Genomic DNA, 21,347 nt, shown 5'->3' with positions numbered 1-21,347 from the left:
TACTTTAAGTGCCTAGATTCAAACGCATGACGACAGGTGGTAGTAGCTTCCCGGTCAAAGCCGCCCAAAATTGGAACTCACTCCCACCCTCTTTAAGAGAAGACATGCCCTACCCACACTTCAGATCTAACCTTATTCAATGGATTAAGGAGCATGACATCTGACCCTTTACCGCACTGCCATACTACTGTCCACCACTATTGTATATAATTGTTGCTTGATGTTTTCTGCCACAACTTGTTCATTTGTATGATATATGCCAGCACTGTTGATTAATATATTGTATTGTAATGCACAGCAATGTAACCTAAGCTGAACAATCCTCTTTTCCTTTTTCTGCACCCTAATACCCTTGGGTCTGGTGCGCATTATAAATAAATAAACAAACAAAAATGACATGTCAATATGTTCAGGCCGTTGGCCTCCCTTCCCCACGTTTTCAGAATGGGACAAGGCGGTAAACTCGAGCTTAGCACTGTCTCTGGTTTCTCTAGCACAAGAATACAGTTCAATCATTAGCATCAGGGCCTTACGTGACCAGGTCTCTTTGCCTTTCAAAGTCTCTTCTTTCAGAAGTCCTGATGCGGCAAACAATACGTTCTTTTCCTCTTTCAGATTTCACAAGTACTCAATTTCTCAGGTGATTCACTATTCACCTCAGATCCCCCTCAGCCAGGCTCAGATCCTCTTTAACACACTGTTCAATTAGTCTCCGCCAGCCGGACTCGGACCAACTTCAATGTCATCAACTTTCTTTACGTTATTAACATCGAAGATTTTCGACTGTGCACAGGATTTTGCTTATCTCGCTGCAGGACCACTTCAATTCACAATTCCTTGTCACTCTTTCACTTTTGCCACCTTTCTGTTGGATACCTTACAGAGACTTTCAAATGAGCACCCATGTAGTGCCGGACCACTCTGTCTAAGGTATCGTATCTTGGATTCAAAGTTCAATCACACATTTGTTCTTCAATTTTACTTGCGTTGATTATCACATACGCTTCATACAATGTTCATTTCAGCTTTCACTATACAATGTTGCTGGCAACCTTGGCTTCAACACAGACCAGTTTGGTATCAGTCTCCCCAACTCACTGGCTGTGCTGATTTTGCTGGTGCTGCTTTGTTGCAGGAGCCAAGGACAGTACCATGGCGGGCTGTCTGTGAGAAGGTGTTCATGTTGGAAAAGGGGGCCGGGGGTTGTTGTTTCATGGAAGAGGATACTGCGTCTCGCCTTCCGGTGTCCCACTTCCACTCCCAAAGACTCCTCCCCCAGGTGATCCTCCCGCACAGGTTCACCCCAGAAACTGGATCCAAAAGTGATGGCCCTGTCCTGAACAGCTGGATGACATATCCCCGGGGACTAGCGGGTGAGACACCTTCAAGTTTCTCACTATACCATAAGGAAATGAAGACAGAGAGAAGGAGGTGTGAGAGTTTGACAAGTGAAATTGAAAAATACATATAGGCATTGAGGCACCCTGACCAGTCAGGATATGGAAAAGCACCCACTTATAAAGGGGCAGTACCCTCTCTAACAGGGACCTCATGCCACTTAGCCACAAATTCAAATGTCCTGATGGCAACTGACCTCATACACACCACACACCAAGAACAGGGAAACATGTGGCAGCTGGACTCACCCAGGCCTAGCCCAACTGAACCAGAAGGCCAATCCTTATTAGATATTGATGAATATTCATCTTTACCAAGCAGAAGGGAAGGTGGCCGGACCAGTCTGTCCTGGGAAATCCAAAATACCAGTGGGAGTACTTCTGACCATGAAGACACCTATAATGAGAAAATCCGAGAGTTGGACTGGCAGAAAATGTATTTATATAGGGGCCACATCGTCTTCTTGGTAGAAAGAGAAGATCCAAAGCGTTGGCCTTGGAAGAGCATTCTGAAAACCTCTGCACATTCAGGGGGTTGGGGGGATTCCCCCGGCCTCCTTGGAAGGAAGGATGAAGCAAATAGGTGCACTGCTGTGCAAAAAGCAGGCTACAGGGGAAATGAGAGCCCACAGTAACATAGGAGAGAGGGGTCCAGACCCTGTGACTCCGGGAGGCATTCCCAATCACACAGATCACATACAGAACAGGGAATGGACTAGAAAGAGTAGCAGCCCTGAGTCAGAAGGTGAGTGGACTTGGGTACAGAGGAAAAGGAAGACTGTCAAACAGAAAAAGGGTTTTGTTAAAGACCCGATTCGACAGACAAAGGCCATAAAGAGATTTTTGACTCCCTACCGCAAGAATTGCAAAATATTCGATATGGCAGCACTTACAGCTTTATGAGCAAATGATGACATCCTTTGGAATAAAAAATGATGTGAATTGTATGGAGGTTGTCATGTTGACATTCCCCCCACGAATACTCCAGCTTCTTTGTAGGGCTGGAAGATCAGGATCACTGCAAAAGGTCCACCTATAAGACGGCCATAGTGAAACATTTTTCACCCACCATAACCCACGAGGCCCATAAGGCAGCATATAACTTGCAATGTGGGGAGGAAGAGGTGCCTAGGGAGTTTGTGCAGAATTTAAAACACGCATTTGTGTCAAGGTCCCAATGCATGAACACCAATAGCAGGCAGTTTGTGACCACCTACTTCCATGCACTCCCCAAATAAATCATGACTCAGCTGGTGTGGGATTTTCATGAGCACAGGACCCTGGAATGGGTGACTTAACAGGCCACCAGGATGTACGAGGTCCAGAAGCCAACTGAGAGTAAAAACCACTCCAAAACGCCTAAGCCCCCTACTACACCTGCCGCTGCAAAGGTGGTGGAGGTGAAAAACCACCCCTCCATTGGATCTTGAGAAGGGGATGCCTACAAATACTCCATCTGCCGACAAGCAGAATTTACCCCATTCTCTCATCTGCCTGCCAGCCTGCTGATGCTGTGCCCCACCTGCCCTACGTCGATGGAGCACCCGGAAAGCTCTGTGAGCATACGGCGCAGAAGGTAAACCCATCTGGGCTTTGCATACTGTTCAACGTGTGCTTTTCTTCAAAAGAGTTGATATCTTCAACTGCATGCAATTTAACAGATTTGCATCTCTTGCACTTTTCATCTGACCAGGATTCAAAAAGTGTTGCGATTTTACCTGCTGTGGCTGAGCTGCACCATGAGGTATTCAATTTTGCTATTATCTACATTGCCTGATCGCACCAGACTGTCCAATGCTGCCGCCTGACAAAATGGCTGCTTTGTCCTCCCGAAGTCCCAACCAAGCCTGACTTCCCTACTTACATCTGAAAGTTCTGTGATTGGCCAGGCTAGATTGAAAACTAGCCAATTGGGAGCAAGCAGTTGACCGTTGGCCTCCCACCTAAGGCCCACACACAAGGCCCTGCTTACCCCTGTTTGTCACGTGAGTGCCGGTGCCTTCCGAACCCCACGAGCCGTTCAGCCTCGCGTTAGCAAGCAGAATTGCGATAGCCAAGACTTTCCCTTCGTCTGACTGCTAAGCACCCACAGATTACAACAATCACGTAAAACTAATCCAGAATCAGTTTGCGAAACGTCCGTCTATTGCTGTACATTCACGTTGTGCTACTTAGCCAAATGTACGCCCTTCCAAGCTTTCATGCCCTGTATACGTACTTAACCATGCATTTATTGCCTGCTATTTTATTTGCATTCTGTGTCCAGTTAACTGAATTGAACTACTTTTAGTTCGCGCTAGTATTTCAATACGTGTCGCGGCAACTGTAGCTTCTGAGTACTCGAGCTACGTTGTTCCCATCCGCTGTGTATTGCATACTGTCAATTGCGCTTAGTCCCTAGCTTCTCTAGACCTGTGCTTTCTTATACCGTCCTACCGTGTATTTGACAAGAACACTTGTGCTACGTTTATATCATTGATACCAATGCGCCTTGTTATTCCAGTCAAATTCCAATGTTGTAATTTTGTCATCAGTAGGCTTTTCTTAACGGAACAATTGTATGATCGGCCCTAACAGTATAATTAGTAAAACCATTACCTTTGTATTGACTTGGACCATGTATAGTCTGGCAAACTGGAAATAATATCACCTTTTTATCCTATCTTTATCCACACTTGTTAGTCACCCCTCAACACAGCCTACCGCTAGAAAGGAAATGTTGATTTACACTTCATTCCTTAGTCTTGCATTACTAGCATCACTAACCAATTGTCACGCAGAGACCATGCCACATCTCACTACATCCATGGATCCACCATGTACAGCAAGCACCTACATCCACCTTGCTAACAGACTAGCCCGCCTCCAGTGCGCCCGGCACCACCCAATACCATGCCCCACGCCATTCCTCAACAAGGTTGCACCCTTCCCGCTCCACACTCACCAAACTACCACTACTCCCATCACTAAGGATCATACTAAGGTCGACCCTACAAAACCTGACATCTCTGACACCTCTTTGGTCCACAAAAGGCCCTAAACAGCCCCTGTCACCAAGTATTGAACTTAACCTTCCTACCATAACAATAGTTACACCTCCCATTGACCCAACTCCATTGATCACCCGACCATCACAATCTATCTCTGGCCAATTGAGAAGAAATCAATTAGCCTCCGCAGTATACACAAGAAGTACATGAATACTCTATCCTTGAAGGATCCTATAACCCATTATCGTCCTCTTACTAGATCTTCACCCAATCATCTGAACATAGTCACAAACCTAATTCCCACTGCCCAAACCTATCCGATACCTTGGGCAACACAACCTATCATAGGCATACTGAGAATGAACAGACTATCCTCTCGCACACACAAGACTCTTGTGCATAAACCCTACCTGCAAGATGCCAAACAACCTCTGACCAATACTGCCATTGTACAACAACCCAAGGCTAATATTGCTACCCCTCAATCTAATACAACTAACGACTCTAGTCACATCACAAATACTACTATTGAGTGAAATAGCCCACAGACAATCTCATTAAAAGGATCCCTCACCAATGCCAGATCCATTACAGCTCACGCCCTGGATATTGCAGATGACTTAAAAGTGAACGATCTAGATTTCTTAGCAGTCACGGAAACCACGCAGCTTCTGGTCCCCTTCTATCCATAGCTATTCCGGAAGGCTACACTATATACAGAAAAGAAAGAGCCACTGCAAGAGGAGGAGTAACACTTCTAGTTAAAGAAGCTTTGAACATCAGAATATCCCCTGAACTACCTTTCACTTCAGGTGAAGCCATGACAGTAAAAACTCTCTTACACCTGTATATACACTTACATTTCATACTATCTACAGAACCTCTGGCCCAATTTCTACCTTTAAAGATAACATTACGTCACTAGTGGCCCATAACCTGAAGCCACACTCTAAAGCGATGATCATGGGTGAGTTCAATTTAGGACTGTATGACCCCTTAGATCTAAACGCAAGCCTCCTAGCGAGCTTGTTAGATGCCCAAAGATCTACTCAAAGAATTACTTCCTCTACCCATGACAAAGGGAGCACCTTGGATTGGTTAGCTGATACTAACTGCTCTACCATTATCCAGTCCAACACCCCTTCACCATGGTCCGATCGCAATATTATCTCATTCACCACTACGGTTATCACTAAAAACTTGAAAAAGCATAACCCAACTTTGATGGCCCCATCGAGAAACTTGAAAAATGTTAACCGAGACAATATGTTACCGCTGATTACCCCTATCTTAAATCCATCATATCTGGACTGTAACCCCTCAACACTGGTCAGCCATTATAACAAAACTATGACTGCAGCTATAGAGAAAATCGCTCCACTAAAAAGTAAAAAATCCAAACCTCCAGCACACATTAATCCATGGTTCAGCCCCGAGCTTAAAGCCTTGCAGGCACAAAAAAGATCAGCCAAAAACAAATGGATCAAAACGCCTTCTCTTGAAAATAAAACAATGTTCAAAAATAGAGCCAAGAATTATAAACTTGAAACTATCAAATCTAAAAGTGAAGTCTACAATCACAGAATCCTAAATGCCCAATATATACAAGAGAAATATTCACAATTCTCAGGGAACTGGAAGCCCCAGCTTCCACACTGATCATACGATTAAAGATGCACAATGGTGCTCTAATATCCAGAATGCCCTTGCCGACAAAATCTCACTCGTACAATCCAAAATTGACCTAAAAAGATCCAAACTCAATCTCAACCATACCTTACCATCTACAGAACTTCCAACAGATACCCCTAAGGTATCTAAATTTTCTTTTACTCCACTTAGACACAATAAACATTATCAAAAGTCTAAAACCCTCTAGATGTAAAGTATATACGTACCCTGCAACCTTGGTAAAAAAAACTGTGCATCGGAATTTGTGCTATTTATCACCAATCTCATCAACAACTCATTTGCCTCTAACACAGTCACTAATGACTTAAAAACAGCCTGGGTTCTACCCTTGCTTAAAAAACCTATGTTAGACCCAAACACCCCGACAAACTATTGACCTATCACAACCGTGCCCTTCCTGCTTAAAATATTAGATTGCGCAGCGTACCTGCAAATCCAAAAACATCTTGAGGACAATCAGCTCCAAGGCCTAAGTCAATCCGGCTTCAGACCAGGTCATGGCACGGAAACTGCCTTGCTTGATTTGAAGACGCAAATGGATCACTACAAGGATAATGGAAATCTGTGCATCCTCCTACTATTTGAACTCTCCGCTGAGTTTGACTTAGTAAACCACGACATCCTATGCCAACATTTGGACACTGCAGCCCTTTTTTCATCAGAATCCATTAAATGGATCAGATCATTCTTATCGAACCGGACCATGAGAGTCTTTTCAGACTCCCCTTCAGCCCAGCCGGTCCCGGTAACCTGCGGGGTACCACAAGGATCATGTGTCTCATCCACTCTCTATAATGCATTCAACCAAACTTCTATTTGACAAACTTGACAATATGGGTATCTCGTATACAAACTATGCGGACGATACCCAGATTCTCAAACCAATTACCGGATCTTAAGACACTGATTCCAAAATACTGAACGAAATATACCTTGCATCCAAGCCTGGATGGCAAACAAAGAATTATGCCTCAATGATGATAAAACTGAGCTTATCATAATCGGTAATAAAATGAAACTCAACAACCTCCCTCAACAGTACAAATCGTTTATCGTCGATGACAATACTATCCCAGTAGCCAGCGAAATAAAAACCCTGGGAGTCTACATTGATTCTGAGCTCATGTTAAATAGATAAATCAATGCTGTGGTCTCTTCAGCCACATACACAGCCAAACTGATAAGAACAAGCCGCCTTTTTCTCTCCCCTGAAAATACTATCACCCTGGCAAGAGCACTGATACTGTCTAGGATTGATTACTGCAATTCTCTCTTTGCCGGAACTGGTATCAGAAACATTAAAAAGTTACAAACACTACAAAATAACGCCATATAGGCTGCATTAAACATCCCAAAACACAACCACATCTCGTCCACTAAAAGAAACATTCACTGGCTTCCTGCTCAAGACAGAATTAACTTCAAAATCCTAACGATGACTCACCAATGTATCACAAAGAAGGCACCCAAATACCTCATTGTCCTCATTTGCAAAGTTAGTACCAATAGACCAACCCGGACTGCATATACTAATCTGCTCAATATACCTAGATTCAGGAAACAGAAAGCAGGAGGTTCTTGCTTTCCAGTGATAGCGCCCAAATTGTGGGATGCCCTCCCACACCACTTAAGAAATGACACGTCATTCTGGTCATTCAGAAAAAAGCTAAAAACTCCACTCTTTAGATGCGACACTGAGTAACAGCACACTGACACTAGGCACCTATCATCAGGTTGACATTTAACAATACCAAAAATTTTAATCTGCGTAATGACTTGCCATGTATATTTTGTAAATATTATATTCAATGTACCATTTATATTGAAAAGTTGTAAGTTTGTTACCATATTCCTAAATGCTAAGTAAAAATTACCTTGTAAGCACCTAGATGCCTATGGGCTACGTGCGCTGTATAAATGTATAGATAAATAAATACATAAATAAAGGCAGAGGAGACCCTCTGACCCAGCTCATTTGAATGGTAGTCAGGCAGTGTAATAGAATGGTGACCCATCTGACCCTGCCACCTATGTAAGCCCGAGATATAGGGGTAAAAAGCCAATCCTGGGGTATGTATACACTCCCTGGCACAGAGGGGGTGGGGGGTTAACCAGGTAAGTACTGCCCCTGGAAATCTCCCGCCAAACTTACCTCAGGTAAAAAGTATTACTCCACCTCCCAACCTGAACTTTTCGCAGAGGAAGCCCCGAACCAGAACTTCAAGAATAATCCTCTGCTCTGTTCCCGCTTCCAGGACAATAGATCCCTGAACCCGGGAGAAGGGAGACCCAGGATGGAAAATTATAGGGAAAACTTCCAATACCCAAAGTACTCTGGGAGAAGGGACAGTTACTCTTTCCGGGAGCAGCAGATGCATGACCAAAGACCTCCTCACAACTCTGACAGGGCGAGGGCCACCAAATTCCCCTCACACCACTTCTCGGACAACTCCAAAATGTCAACGGGAGGAACATATAGCAGAACTCTGCTATGTTCTGAGCCAGTTGCAGAAAGCCAGAGCAAAACTGTCCTTCACAAGGCACAGTAGTGTAAGACCTGAGTGAACCTCTTAGGGCACGAGAACACCCCTGAGGGTCTGAATCCCCAGGCAAAGAAGGTGGAAGCTTTATTGAAATTAAAAGACCCTACTACTCTTGGACTCACTAATTATAGTCGGAAGTTCATTGTAGACTACGCAGTGGTCACTCGACCCTTGGTCCATTTATTAAAGGCCAGAGACAAGTGGGAGTGGATTATGGAACAAGCTAAGGCAGTTAAACAACTGAAAAGAAGCCTTTCCCGGGATCCTTGTTTGGCGCTTACCCCATAAAGAAGGAGTTATTCTTGGAGAGGTTCCATGTGTTAAAATTGTGGCAAAAATGGCTGTTTACACAAAAGATCTCGGCAAAAAGGCCATGGTTTTGCCACCGCAATCCATGTAAAGAATGAGGGGTACACCCTCGCAACCTTCAGACCAATTATATCATTTAAGGGGAGCGGGGGACACCACTGCAACCCCCGCTCCCCTTAAATGGTATAACGGGGTACACCTGTACTGGGTCAAACCATGGCATTTTTGCCACAATTCTTTGCACAGGTGATATTTTTGCTGCAATTTTATTACTGCATACCCTTGGAGATGGGGTTCTCAGATACTTGCCTAACAGCAGTTTTATATCAAAAGCACGACAAGGTCAACAAAGTAATCTCGTACGTGAGCAAGACTTTGTCCTCTGTGGAGAAACAATTCAATGACTGCGAGAAGGCACTCCTGGGAACGGTGTGGGCATGGAAAAATGACCGCCCATTCATCCATTGTGAGCAAGGAGGACGACAGTCTGGACGACGGTGAATGAATGAGAGGCGGTTTGGGTTTGGTCGAATTGATCTGGTTGTGGGAGAATTGGTCAAATTCTTTTTTTGAGAGCTACATTTTGCTGCATATGTATGCGGGTGAGACCCCCTGCAACCCATACCCATGACATATATACATTAATGATATTCCTAAACCCACCCCCCACATATGTATGCCGCAAAATACGCAATACAAAATTGCAACCAATTCTCCTGCAACCAATTCGGACATGCAATAATGAACCAACCCCTGAGAGGCAATATCTCTGCAAGCCTACGTGCAGGGTACAGGCATCATCAAACGTAGTGTGTTGCCAGTCATTGACATTGAAGGACAGTCTATACCACGGTTACAGTTCAATTTGGAGGGGTTTTGGACATGGGATCCTAGAGGCAATGAAGTACTAGGCAACTCAGGATCTCTTCAGCCCCCTTATTCTATTTTGCTATGGAAAATGCATCCGACCTTACTTGCTGCAGATTGCCCGACCTCTGGCCAACGGAGGGAAAACCCTGTATAGAGAGCAGACAGGCTGTTGCTGATTGGCTAGCCCAAAGGATTTTGCTGTGGCTTTGAAAACCTCAAACGTTTTCAGAGACACATTCAACGTTTGAACAAATAGGAGGGTACCTTTAAAGGGCATATGCAAGCATTTATCCTGAACACCAAGGGCAACACCAGATGAATGTGTGCAGATGTCAGAGCACATCTCATGACTCTCGGAACACAGTCTGCTGTATCCAGGGCTGTCTGAAAAATGTGACTGGCCACCCCATTCCCATCAGTTATAACGGCAGTAAAGATTTCTTATATCTTGGCTTTGGAGACGCTCTCTGCTGCCTCAGGAGACATTCCACAGTCCATGTCATTCTTAGCCAAGATGCAGGTGGCATTTACAGTCCTCAAGGCGAGGCTGTCAGAAGAAAACTCCTCTCAGCCAAAAGCATCCAGATTTGTGCATTCCCTATCTGAAGGCAATGATGGACATGTATTTGAATTCAAGCACACTGCAGTGGCCTTAACCAGGAGGCTCTCGGGAGTGAGGGGCATGGATAGAAAGCCTGTAACCATGGGAGCCAGGTGATGCTTCTTCCCAAGGCCATGGCACACAGTCAGTGTGGAGGCCAGATTCAACCATACAGCCAAGCCAACAGAAGGAAATCTACTGTCAGATTAAAAGGTAAGTGTTTCTTTTGTGGGACCCTGGTCCAGGATACCAGGAAGAGCAAACTGTACCTCTGGCTTCAGTAGAGCCAACAGGCCCAGGGTGTCAACAACATTAGCAATGATTTGCTGGAAAGAAGTATAAGGCTTGCCACATGCAGTGGCCTGCATGATGAATAGTTCAGAGGAGTTGTCCAGATCACTGCTATACTGAAGACTGGAAGCCAAATCAGTGAGGGTAGCCACGGGGTAGTAACATTTATTTGGAAAATCCTCCACCTCTCTCAAATCCAAGTGTTCAGTCCATAATGGATAGGACTTCCCACATCATCAAAACTCTGGTCCTCTTTAGGAAGAATTGACCCCTCAGTGCCACATCCAAATTAAAATCTGGCGCGGTGTCAGCACAGGACAACGCTGAAATAAAGGAAGTCGGCGCCAGGACTACAAAATACAAAGACAGAACTGAAAGGCGCTGGATGGGTGCATTCGCCAGCGGTGGGACCGAACCAGCAGGCATGCAGTTGTGGTATGAATAGGTACCTCTGCTGGCCTGTCAAAGCACTGTGGGCCCTTGCTCCACCACTGCTGCGAGGACTGAAGATCATCTGTTGCCTGAATTCCTCCCACTGCTCTAACTCAGAAGCGTGGGTGGGAAATGGTTACATCAAGGTTGGTGATTCTGCAGACAATCCATCATCATCCCTATAATGAGAGCGACAACTATTCTTTTTTGAGGAGGAAGAATAGTGTCTAGAAAAGGTGCTGGGGGATCAAACTCTTGTGACGGTGCAGTTTTTTCCATTCACCTTCATGTGTGCTATTACCTTCTCTATGTTTTCCCTGCCCAGAGTGTTGTTCTACCCCCTTCTCCTCCAAAGAACAGTCCTTCTCGTGAATGGGCTCCGAAGCAGGAGACTTGGAGAGAGTGCATTCCAGACCCTCTTGGATGAAGGTGTACAATTTAGTGACACACTCGAGGAAGGCATTTCTTTGCATGGACTGGCATGAATGGCAGTCTTCTGTATTGTGCTCCTGCCCCATGTAGATGTCAGCGATGTAGGGGCTGGTTGAGGCAGATGTCAACGGCGTGAAGGCCACCATGGGGTTTATAATGATGCAGTTAATTAAAAGAAAATGGTAGTGACATTCCTACGGTAGAGTACTGAGTGTGCAGGGCATGGAGTGCCAATGGTTCAATATATATGAGTGCTGACGTCAAGCTAGGCAATATGGATATGCACTGAATTTGGGCAAAGCCGAATGGCACCCCACTAGTGGTTGAACGCATTTTTGATTACTATCTCATACTCAGAAAACACATTCTTGGGGACATGGAGAGGGCATGCAACACAGTCCTGCCTAATTAGGATTCTTGAGGTCAAGCAGCTTGACCTGAAGATTGACCTTAATTTTTTTTCTGGATGATCTTTTTTTCTCATGAGTAACATACTTTCTCTTCCAAGAATAGGTTACACTGGCTGTTGTTGAGTTGGAAGAAGAGCATAGTGTCTGCCTCGCCCACATCTTTGTCAGGGTTTAAGATGCTGTCTCCATGGCCTTCCTCCTGCACTTCCCTGCCCATGAATGCGCACATTTGCTGCTTTACAGAGCACTCCTTTCCTTCTCGCTGTGCTATCTTTCCTGATTGGTTAACAAATTAATAAAGAATTGGTAATTTTTAAGAATAAAGGAACCAATCCATATTGTTTGTATGGTTTCTTCAGCTCTCAACCTCAAACTGCTGTAAGTATTTTATCTGCATTCCTTGCCCTGTGTAAACCTTCATTTTAAGTAGAGAGCACGCCAAGTGGAACACATTAATCCACATTAGCAAAATTGTGTTTTGCATGCAAAATACCAGCTTTCAAGCAGGGTCTGTAAGAACTAGATTAGTGGACTAGTGAAAAACAAATCACAGTGAGACGGAAATGGACATGAGCATCGTTGGGTGGTTGTCCATACGGGGATTGAATTAGGCAAAATAGAAGATCAGGAAGGCAGGACTGTGTTGCATGCCCTCTCCATGTCCCCAAGAATGTGTCTTCTGAGTATGAGATAGTAATCAATAGAAGATCATGAGAAATTGACACAATCGAGGTGCTTTGGATGAATGCTGTAATTTTTTGCATGGGCCATGCTGTCAGGTAGGCCTTTCGCATCGAAAAGCGGAAAGTGCATTATCCACAGAATATAGGCTTCTTTGGAAGGACATGTGCATTTTATGAACACTGCTATAAGTTGAAGGGGACTTTGGAAAGTCACAAAAAACGTTCAATGGACAGGACATCTCTGACCGCAAACTATAGTGGTGAGTGGGTTGAATGCCATCTTCCACATCCCGGATGGACATTCTCTGGCACAAAGCCATGCAGCATGGATGGGGATGTAAAACGCACCTCTTCATCAGGACAACTCTACAGCAGACATTTAATAGGGGGAAAACAAGTGTAGGCGCATTCAGGGACTTTATGCTCTTATCCTCCTGGGGACCCTCCGTCACCTCAGAGTATATGCGGGCTGCCAGGGTATCAAAATGTAATTTGCAATTACTAAGAAGCCCAAAATACCAAATTTGAGAGCCCCATTTTACCGTGTATATATATGGGTGGGGGGGTTAAATTAATTAAAAAGGTGGAGGGTTATATGGGGAGGCTGCAGGGGTCTCATCTAGATAGAATTGTGGAGATTAGCCTGCGTCACACTTAGATAGGATTGTGAAGTTAATCATGCGTCACATCTAGATAGAAGTGTGAAGATAATCATGTGTCACATTTAGAAAGAATTGTGAAGTTAAAAATGCGTGGCATCTATATAGAATTGTGAAGATAATCGTGTGTTACATTTAAATAGAAATGTGGAGATTAGATTGCATCACCTTTGGATAGAGGTGTGAGGATAATTACACATCACATCTAGGCAGAGTTGTGAAGATTACTCTACGTCGCATTTGGATAGAATTGTGAGGTTGATCATGCGTCACACCTGGATGGAGTTGTGGAGATTAGCCTGCATCACATTTAGTTTTGTGAAGATAATCATGCATCAAGTCTGGATGTAATCGTGTAGATTGGTCAGCGTCACATCTGGGCAGAGTTTTGAGGATGGTCATGTGTCTCATATATGGATAGAATTGTGGAGATTGGCCTGTGTCACATCTGGCGGAATTGTGGAGGTTATCAAGCATCAAATCTAGATAGTGATGCCACTAACCAACCCTACTAACAACCTCACCCCTCCGCATACACCTCTCAAACTCTAACCAAACACAACCACACCTCTTAAAGCACTACAAACCGCATGCACTTCACTGCAACAACAAAACAAACTGCACATGACGGCTAACAACCAAGAAACACACCTAAGCTCAGCGAACAGTGTTAAACGAACTGAAGCTGCCAACAGCACATCACACCTCTCTTGCAGTTTTCCTGATCAATCCTAATAACCAATCCCACCCTCTTCCATTTCAGATCTGACAGAACACCACGGGACCACTCCTGTGGTTATAGTACGCGGTATAAATATCCTTCAACATTAACATATATTTGCTGTCAAATGGGCTAAAAAGAAATCGGTATTTTGACCTTCAAAATTTTATTTTCGAAATGTTCATATTGATCCGGCTTCCAGCACATCCTCACAAAGTAGCTGGTGGTTTGCACTCTGAGTAATAGTTACACATACATGCTGATATTCAGTGTGTGCCTGCACGGTAGAGCAGGATGAAAGTTGGTTAATGCACACACTAGAGCGGCTTAGGCAAAATTACTTCTGGTTTTGCATTAAGCCATACAGACACACCCTAACCCCCATTATGGGTTCTTTGCAGGATAGAACGTTTATCTTAGTTTCAGTTGATACCTGGATCCTTATCATTCTCAAACGCCCCCCTCATAGCCCATCAGACTTCCACGCCTGTAAACCCAGGCTTAGGCGCAACACACAAAAGCCACTCAGACAAGCCTCGATGCCAAGAGACCACAGCACTGGCAAAGGACACAGTATACAGCCCATGAAATTACATTTGGGGGTGTATTTGGACCTTGTCTCATGCCACTGAAATTAGGTTATGAATCTGATAATCGTTAATAAGATGTGCATACAGGTGCATAACCATTTTAGCCTGCTGTGTTTTCCCCATGTTTTATTTTGGGGCCTGTTAGATCGGAGCAATTGAATCCAATACAATGGCATGCCCGAAATTCCAATGCAGTTTTTCCAAAGTGTGAGTGATCCACAGTATTGAACGCAAAAGACAGACTGACCGACCGACCTGGGGAGCTAAGGAGAGCATTAACACGTACATCAGTAAGCAGGACTTCACTAAAGTTTCATGAGATGTCCTCTATGCAGTACCAACTATATATGTTCAATTGCACATCACCACAAGATCATTAAGGCCTCGCATGTATTAATTGGCATCAATCACATCACCACACACCCCCTTATACATGTCCATTAATCATTCTGTAAGCAGAGTTACCGATACTTGACTTTTCCCAGAAACGGCTGGTGTTTTTCACAGCACACTAGATTTATCATGAAAAAATATTTATTTTACAGGAACCCAAATGGTACAACCAAATTGCATTAGGTGTATGTCAACTACCAACAAAGGTGCCACCCCCTCAATAAGAGGGGCAGCACAGCAACGGACTCTCGAGTCAGTGCTAGTAAAACAGGTAGTGCTGTATTTCAAGTATATTAATGAAGCGGTAATGGAGAAAGGATATTTTCAGTGAATTGTACAGCCGGCCCAATCTAATACATCACTTTTGTTATGGTTACTCGCAGAATCTTACATTCCGCCCTATCTTAACGTCCACAAACACAAATGACGGATCTCTTTCCATATTCTCTGCAATGACATTTGCAGTAAATTTAATTTATAATACTGTAGCGCATAGCCAGCGCAGCACTGTCATTGAGATTATTGAAATGATAGTTCTCCAAGATAATCTATCAATCCAAACTGCAGGACTTGGACCAAGCTCGTCTATATTAAAATTACCCTCACAGTAAGAAAGCCATAATTCTTCTTCTCTCTTTCGCAACTCTGCCTTCTGTTTTGAGTTTCATGAATAATTGCTTTTCACTGATCAAAAACAAATTCTAATGTGCGCCACATACTGACATTGATCACTATAAGCACCAATGCATGAATAAAAATATGTTTATGTTTCAAAGTAAACCTGACATCTCTATACACAAGACTTCATGCAGCGTGTCTAACATATTACCATTTCATGCCCAGAGGTAGAGATCCCAGCGTCCAAGCAGGCTGCTCAGAGGGCCAGGCACCAGTAACAAATATAGGATTAGGGGAGCATTTGTGTACATGTTCCATGCTGAAATATCATTTTGATTTTCAAAAGCAAGGTCTTGACAACATGAATGATCAGCTGTCCGTGTGGTGCCTCGCAGTAGCCATCACTCTCATGCTCTGCCAGCGTTCTATGGCGCATATACCACCACGTGAGACTGTGCGTCGTCAGCGTTCCCACATGGTACCTACTCTTGAACTTCCAGTTGGCCTCTCAGCTGCGACAGAAGAGCTTCCTGATTCGCCGAACGAGTTCTGAACGCCTGTGCATAAAGAGAGAAACCGATTTATTTATTCCATCAAAATAAAGACAACAAATAGCAGTTTATCCAAGGACAAGGCTGACATTTTCAACAAAAAACGTTCCGGTTTCATCGTTTGTCTCTTTTCTCTTTGTACAGATGTACGATTGTGCTACTTCTGGTTTTGTGTTAAATTAAACTCATCCGGATCCAGATCATTGCTTTACTATCCCAAGTATCCATATAATTGCATTGCATTGACACCTGAAATGCACAGAGCTTCGCCACTGCATACGTATATCAGTAAACTCTCCATAAACACAATATTATCTTTGTTATTATCACTAGCAATATCATCTACATTATTATTCACAGTGCATGTGTTTGTCCAAATAATGACAGCGTGCATGTATGTTTTATCCAAGGAGCTCCACTTACACACAGACACAATTAGCTTTTAACTGAATACAAAGAATGCTTAAATATAGGTTTAACATGAGCAAAGTTGTTAAAATGGTTATTCAATGTCTTTAAATAAACGGATTGCTAAAAACCAGGTTCTAGAAGGGCAACTATCAACTTCGGGATATATTCCACAGACATATTTAGAACGCGGTTTGATGGACAATGGGAGCAAAGCCTGAGCGGTCTATGATGCACTTGGAAATGCGAGGTGGAATACACAGCGAGGTTGAAAGCTACCCAGGAATTGTTTCATGAGGTGATATGCCCCTAGGTGGTGGGCCGACCCTGTAGGTAATGGCCTGCTGCACAAGTTAAGGACCCGAGCACAGTAAGCATCCCTCAACAAGGGTGGCGGGCCGTTACCTACAGAGTTGGCCTGCCACTGAGGGGTATATCGCCATTAGCACCCGTGTAGTTTGTTACACAGGTGCTAGTTTCTTTTTTAAATGGAAAGTATTTTCTCTCATGCCCTCCCGTTCAAGGAGAGATAATATTATACCAACATTCCCGCCATGGAATAGGAAGGCGTTGCTCCGTGTGGAGCCCCTCTTCCATTTCCATGGTGGCCCAATGGAGCGGGGTCAGGAGCTGCACGAGCTACGATGAGTCCCGCTGCCGCAGCAATCAGGTAAGTGGGATTGGGGGAGGGTGAAGGAAAAATAAATAAGTTGGTGGGGGGTGGGGGAACAGGCCATCAGGCGGCTTGGAAAGTGGCCTAACACAAGCAGTTGTCAGCCCGTGTTCTGTGCCTCCAGATTGGCTGGCTCCCCGGCTGAGGGTGCTAATGTTGTATATGGGCCCTGTGTGTCCCATATCCTGCCCCTTTGTGTTGTACCCCCTCACCTCACAGCAACCCAATATTAACAACAAATACCAACCATATCTCCCTACTGTGATGAATGGCAGCTGATTATGACTTAAATACTCCTCTGTCATGATGGAACGGCAGGAGGATCCAGCATTCAGAAAGGGAGAAAGTTACTACTGGCTTCCACAACAGCTGAACTCCCTCAACTCTCAGGTGGAACAGATCAAGGGACTCTCGCACTGCACCATTGACGTGCAATCGAACCTATTTTAGTAGACCACATTTAGGGTAAACTGCTTTGAGAACCTGCATGAGTGTTAGGGAGAACTCTGTTTAGGCTGAATTTCCTAACCTAGTGAGTCCCCCAGCAGCTTTGCTGGATTCCTGGAGTTTGTTTTTTTCATCCTGCCAAGAGTGAGACTCTTTTTCCTCCCACTCTTGGACATGATTGTGGTTGATTTCTTTGAATGTCAATGTGATCTATGGGCTATGGGGTCTTTTACACCATAGGGCCTCATGTGTTTTGCTATGTGTGTTACACCGCACCCTCCGTGCCGTAACACTGGGGTGTCCTAGAGGATCCCCACCATAGACTCCATACCCTGGGACTGACTACTGTCTCCCAGGGCATGTAAAGTCACCATTGGCTTTACTAGACCTAAATTTACTAACAGAACCAGTACAAACCATCCTATTGTGGACGTACTGGTAGGGGTAATTCGATTACCCCTGGGTCTGTTGTTGAAGGGGGCACTGTCCCGTCCCCCTCGTTGAGTTTTGGCTGGTGGCAGTGGATACTACTTTTTATATTCGACCACAAATATATTCCTATGGGATTCTACCCATTGTTGCAGGCTAATACTTTTTCGCATTAGTCTCTAACATACCGCCGGTTTATTTGCCTTAAATAAATCCACCGGTTGGTATTTTCTGCCAGAACTCGGTTTTTAAAATGGCGTATGTGTTCGCCTCTGTAACTCCGAACCAAAGGTTGAGCCCTTTGTTCCACTTTTGGCGGGCCTCTGCACAGGAGCCCTCCAGAGTGGTGCCATTCTGTCTGGGTACCCCTCACAGGGGGTGTGGGAGGGGGATTAGGCACCCTGGACTGAGTTGCCTTGCCAACTCAAGTCGCACTCTGGTGTGATTGGCCCGAGTGGTGAGCCGCCCCGCTCACCACTTAGCATGTTTGATCGACAGCTAGGCTGAATGAATGGGGGTTTTCTGCATAAAAGCTGGGCTTTTGGGACTGGAACTTCAGAAGTCGCCACAAGACCTAAGAGTCCGACGAGGGTAAAGCTGAGCCGACCTGCAACGACAACACCTCCGGTGGAGCCCTGCTGAACCATCTCACCACTTCCCAACGACAGAGGAGATCTCCCTGCTGGAGAGTCTTCTTCCCCTGACTGGTGGGAACAACCAGTCCCTTGCTTTTCTTCGCTTCCAGGACGTCTAGTGGTCGAATTGCCCGTGCTGAGCACCACGGCAAACGGATAGCCACTAACCACTGTACCGCGACCAAACAGTGATGCCTTATGATTGAGCACTCTGCGGCTGGTCTCTTCCCTGGTGGTGCAACGATCCTCAACTTTCCTTCACGACGAGATCATCTCATCTTCTGGCAAAGCCCCGACTTGCATCCACCACCAGGAACAACTGCCCCCGCCGGAGCTGCCTCTTCACTCTCAAGGTACTGTGTGCGCCTGGCTTCCCTTGAAACGGTTAGCGTGAGGTGTCTTAAATCCTTACCTTCCCATTGGGTCGCCTCCAGACCTTCTTAAACTTTTGTTCTAAACTGGTCCAACCTTTCTGTGACATTTTGCTACAAAGACTTGAAGTGCATTTCCACTGTGATACTTTTGGGACATACAGCCTTGCCTCTCTCAGAGTGGGCCTGGCCTCTGAACTTTGTGATTTACAGTAGACCGTGCCTTGCTCACCTTGCATTTGTTTCGTAAAAGTGTTGGTACTGAGTTGGTTTCATACCCTGCCTTTTTCTCTCCTTTTCTAACGAATACTAGAGTGCCATCTAGGTTAAAGCATTCACCTCTGTCTGCAAATAAGTGGTGCCGTTGAACCTAGACTTGTCGAAATATTGTTATGGGATTGATATATACTTATAGTAACTGTGATTGAAGTTGTTTGCCATATTAGTGCCAGTGTGTTTTCCATAGATGTGTTTTTAAATAAATAATTATATATCTTTACACCCAAGCTCTGATCAGTGTCTGCTTGTTCTACTGTGTAAATTGCCCTATCCTGTATACTCCAAATATGGCCTAACTCTTCTTGAGGGAAGTCTGACTGCTCAGCCACAGCTACCAAGTGAATCTGTGTGGTACAGACTGCTACCAAGTGGGTTTACTGCCAAACACCTGTAGTCCTAAATCTTTTGCAGTGGTCCCAGAGGGAACTGCACAGGTTTCTGTCTAACAATGAGTATAACACATCAACACACAAAGACTTGTCAAGTTGTGAATTGAGTTCTATCACTGGGGACACCGTTTTATCGCGAGATGTACCCTATACTCTCTTGGTCTCATTCAGCAGCGCTTAATACATGGGTAGAGCTTTGGTGACGTATAAGGAACACAATATATTGAAATACAAAAAAAATCCCCATCTGCTAGTTATGACATGTAATCAGTGCCATTGGCTTATGCTGCCTTTACCAAGGCAGCCATGTGCAACTCTGTGAACCAGTCACCTCCCACTGGATAGTTAATCTTATGCAAAGTAATTTCCCTGCATGAGATAGAGGATGGATTTGGTAGAATATGATCAACAAATTTGGTATGGTGATGAAATGTGTTCAGTTACAGGAGCATGAAGGATATTAAAGGTCTGAATGCAGAGGATAAAGTAAGTGTTTATTGATAGTGCGGCAGGGATCTAGACATGTTGCCCCTGGAATGAAGAACTCCATGTTGGTATGGACTTTGGTGCATTTATGAAATTAACAATATAATGAAGGGCAACCCCAAAAGGGACATGGAAACACCATCATTAAACAAAGAAAGGTCCCATCGGGGATAATACTAATCACCTCTTAAAAATTAGAAGCAATGAAGATTCTTAGTGGGCGTTTTAAGATGTTATTCAATTGCTCATGCTATGATCCATTCTTCCTCTTCCCATCTCGCCTCACCGTTAACTATTGTCCACAATTATTTACCAACTTTTTGAAGCAGTCTTTACTGTGGGTGTAAGCGCTTTGAAATAATTAATACTTTCCAGGTGCTTTATTGGGACAAGGTCTACACCCCTTTTTCTTTCAAAGCAGCAAACCGAGGGCAGACTGTTAATCATTACTAACAGATCACATCATGTGTTTCACCTATCAGAAACCATTTTAAAAAAATAGGGACGTTTAGAGGAGTGGCACATGGTAATTGTTGTCCTCTTTGGGCTGACACGATTGGATGGTTGAGCGGGACATGCTTAAGAAGGCATTTGTTCTGGATCATAAAGATCATGAGGGTTCTTCACAAATGTGACAAGTGGATAATCCATACACGTGGTGATTTGGTGTAGTACACAAGCACAGCAACACAACCTAACATCTTGTAAACATTAGAAACACGTACGACTCACAACGATAAAGAACACTTTTCGGATTGCATTTGTAGATCCCATGGTCAAACAAAACATGTAATGTAATGTAAAGCAATGAGTCATTTGTATAGCGCCTTTCACCATTGATATGGTCACAACACGGAGCATGTTGAACGCCCTCAGGGGAACAAAGTCCAGGTATGGGAAATTCGAGGAAGTGCTAGTATGCGTGTGGAGGAGTGACCATGTCCCTGCTAGCCACCCATGTCTAGCTGGCATGTTAATGGGTGGTGAGACGGCAGGACAGTTATGTGTGTAGCTACCTATTTAATTTTTGTCGTGATGGGTAGCTGCA

At 44.4% G+C, this 21,347-nt stretch overlaps 1 protein-coding gene across 2 annotated transcripts in view; it reads right to left on the bottom strand.

Annotated features, from left to right (window-relative positions):
• Positions 1-21,347, bottom strand: part of LOC138497642 (polyamine-modulated factor 1-binding protein 1-like) — a 2,990,269-nt gene that overhangs the window by 215,160 nt on the left and 2,753,762 nt on the right. For both annotated transcript variants that reach the window (XM_069621237.1, XM_069621238.1), the window contains one exon: positions 16,118-16,188. In XM_069621237.1, the coding sequence (XP_069477338.1) occupies positions 16,118-16,188 (71 nt within the window). The remainder of the gene's footprint in view (positions 1-16,117; positions 16,189-21,347) is intronic.

The sequence above is a fragment of the Ambystoma mexicanum genome, chromosome 5q (assembly GCF_040938575.1).
Source record: "Ambystoma mexicanum isolate Mex_15411 chromosome 5q, UKY_AmexF1_1, whole genome shotgun sequence".
Taxonomy (NCBI): Eukaryota; Metazoa; Chordata; class Amphibia; order Caudata; family Ambystomatidae; genus Ambystoma; species Ambystoma mexicanum.
This window is presented reverse-complemented; position numbering and strand designations above follow the sequence as displayed.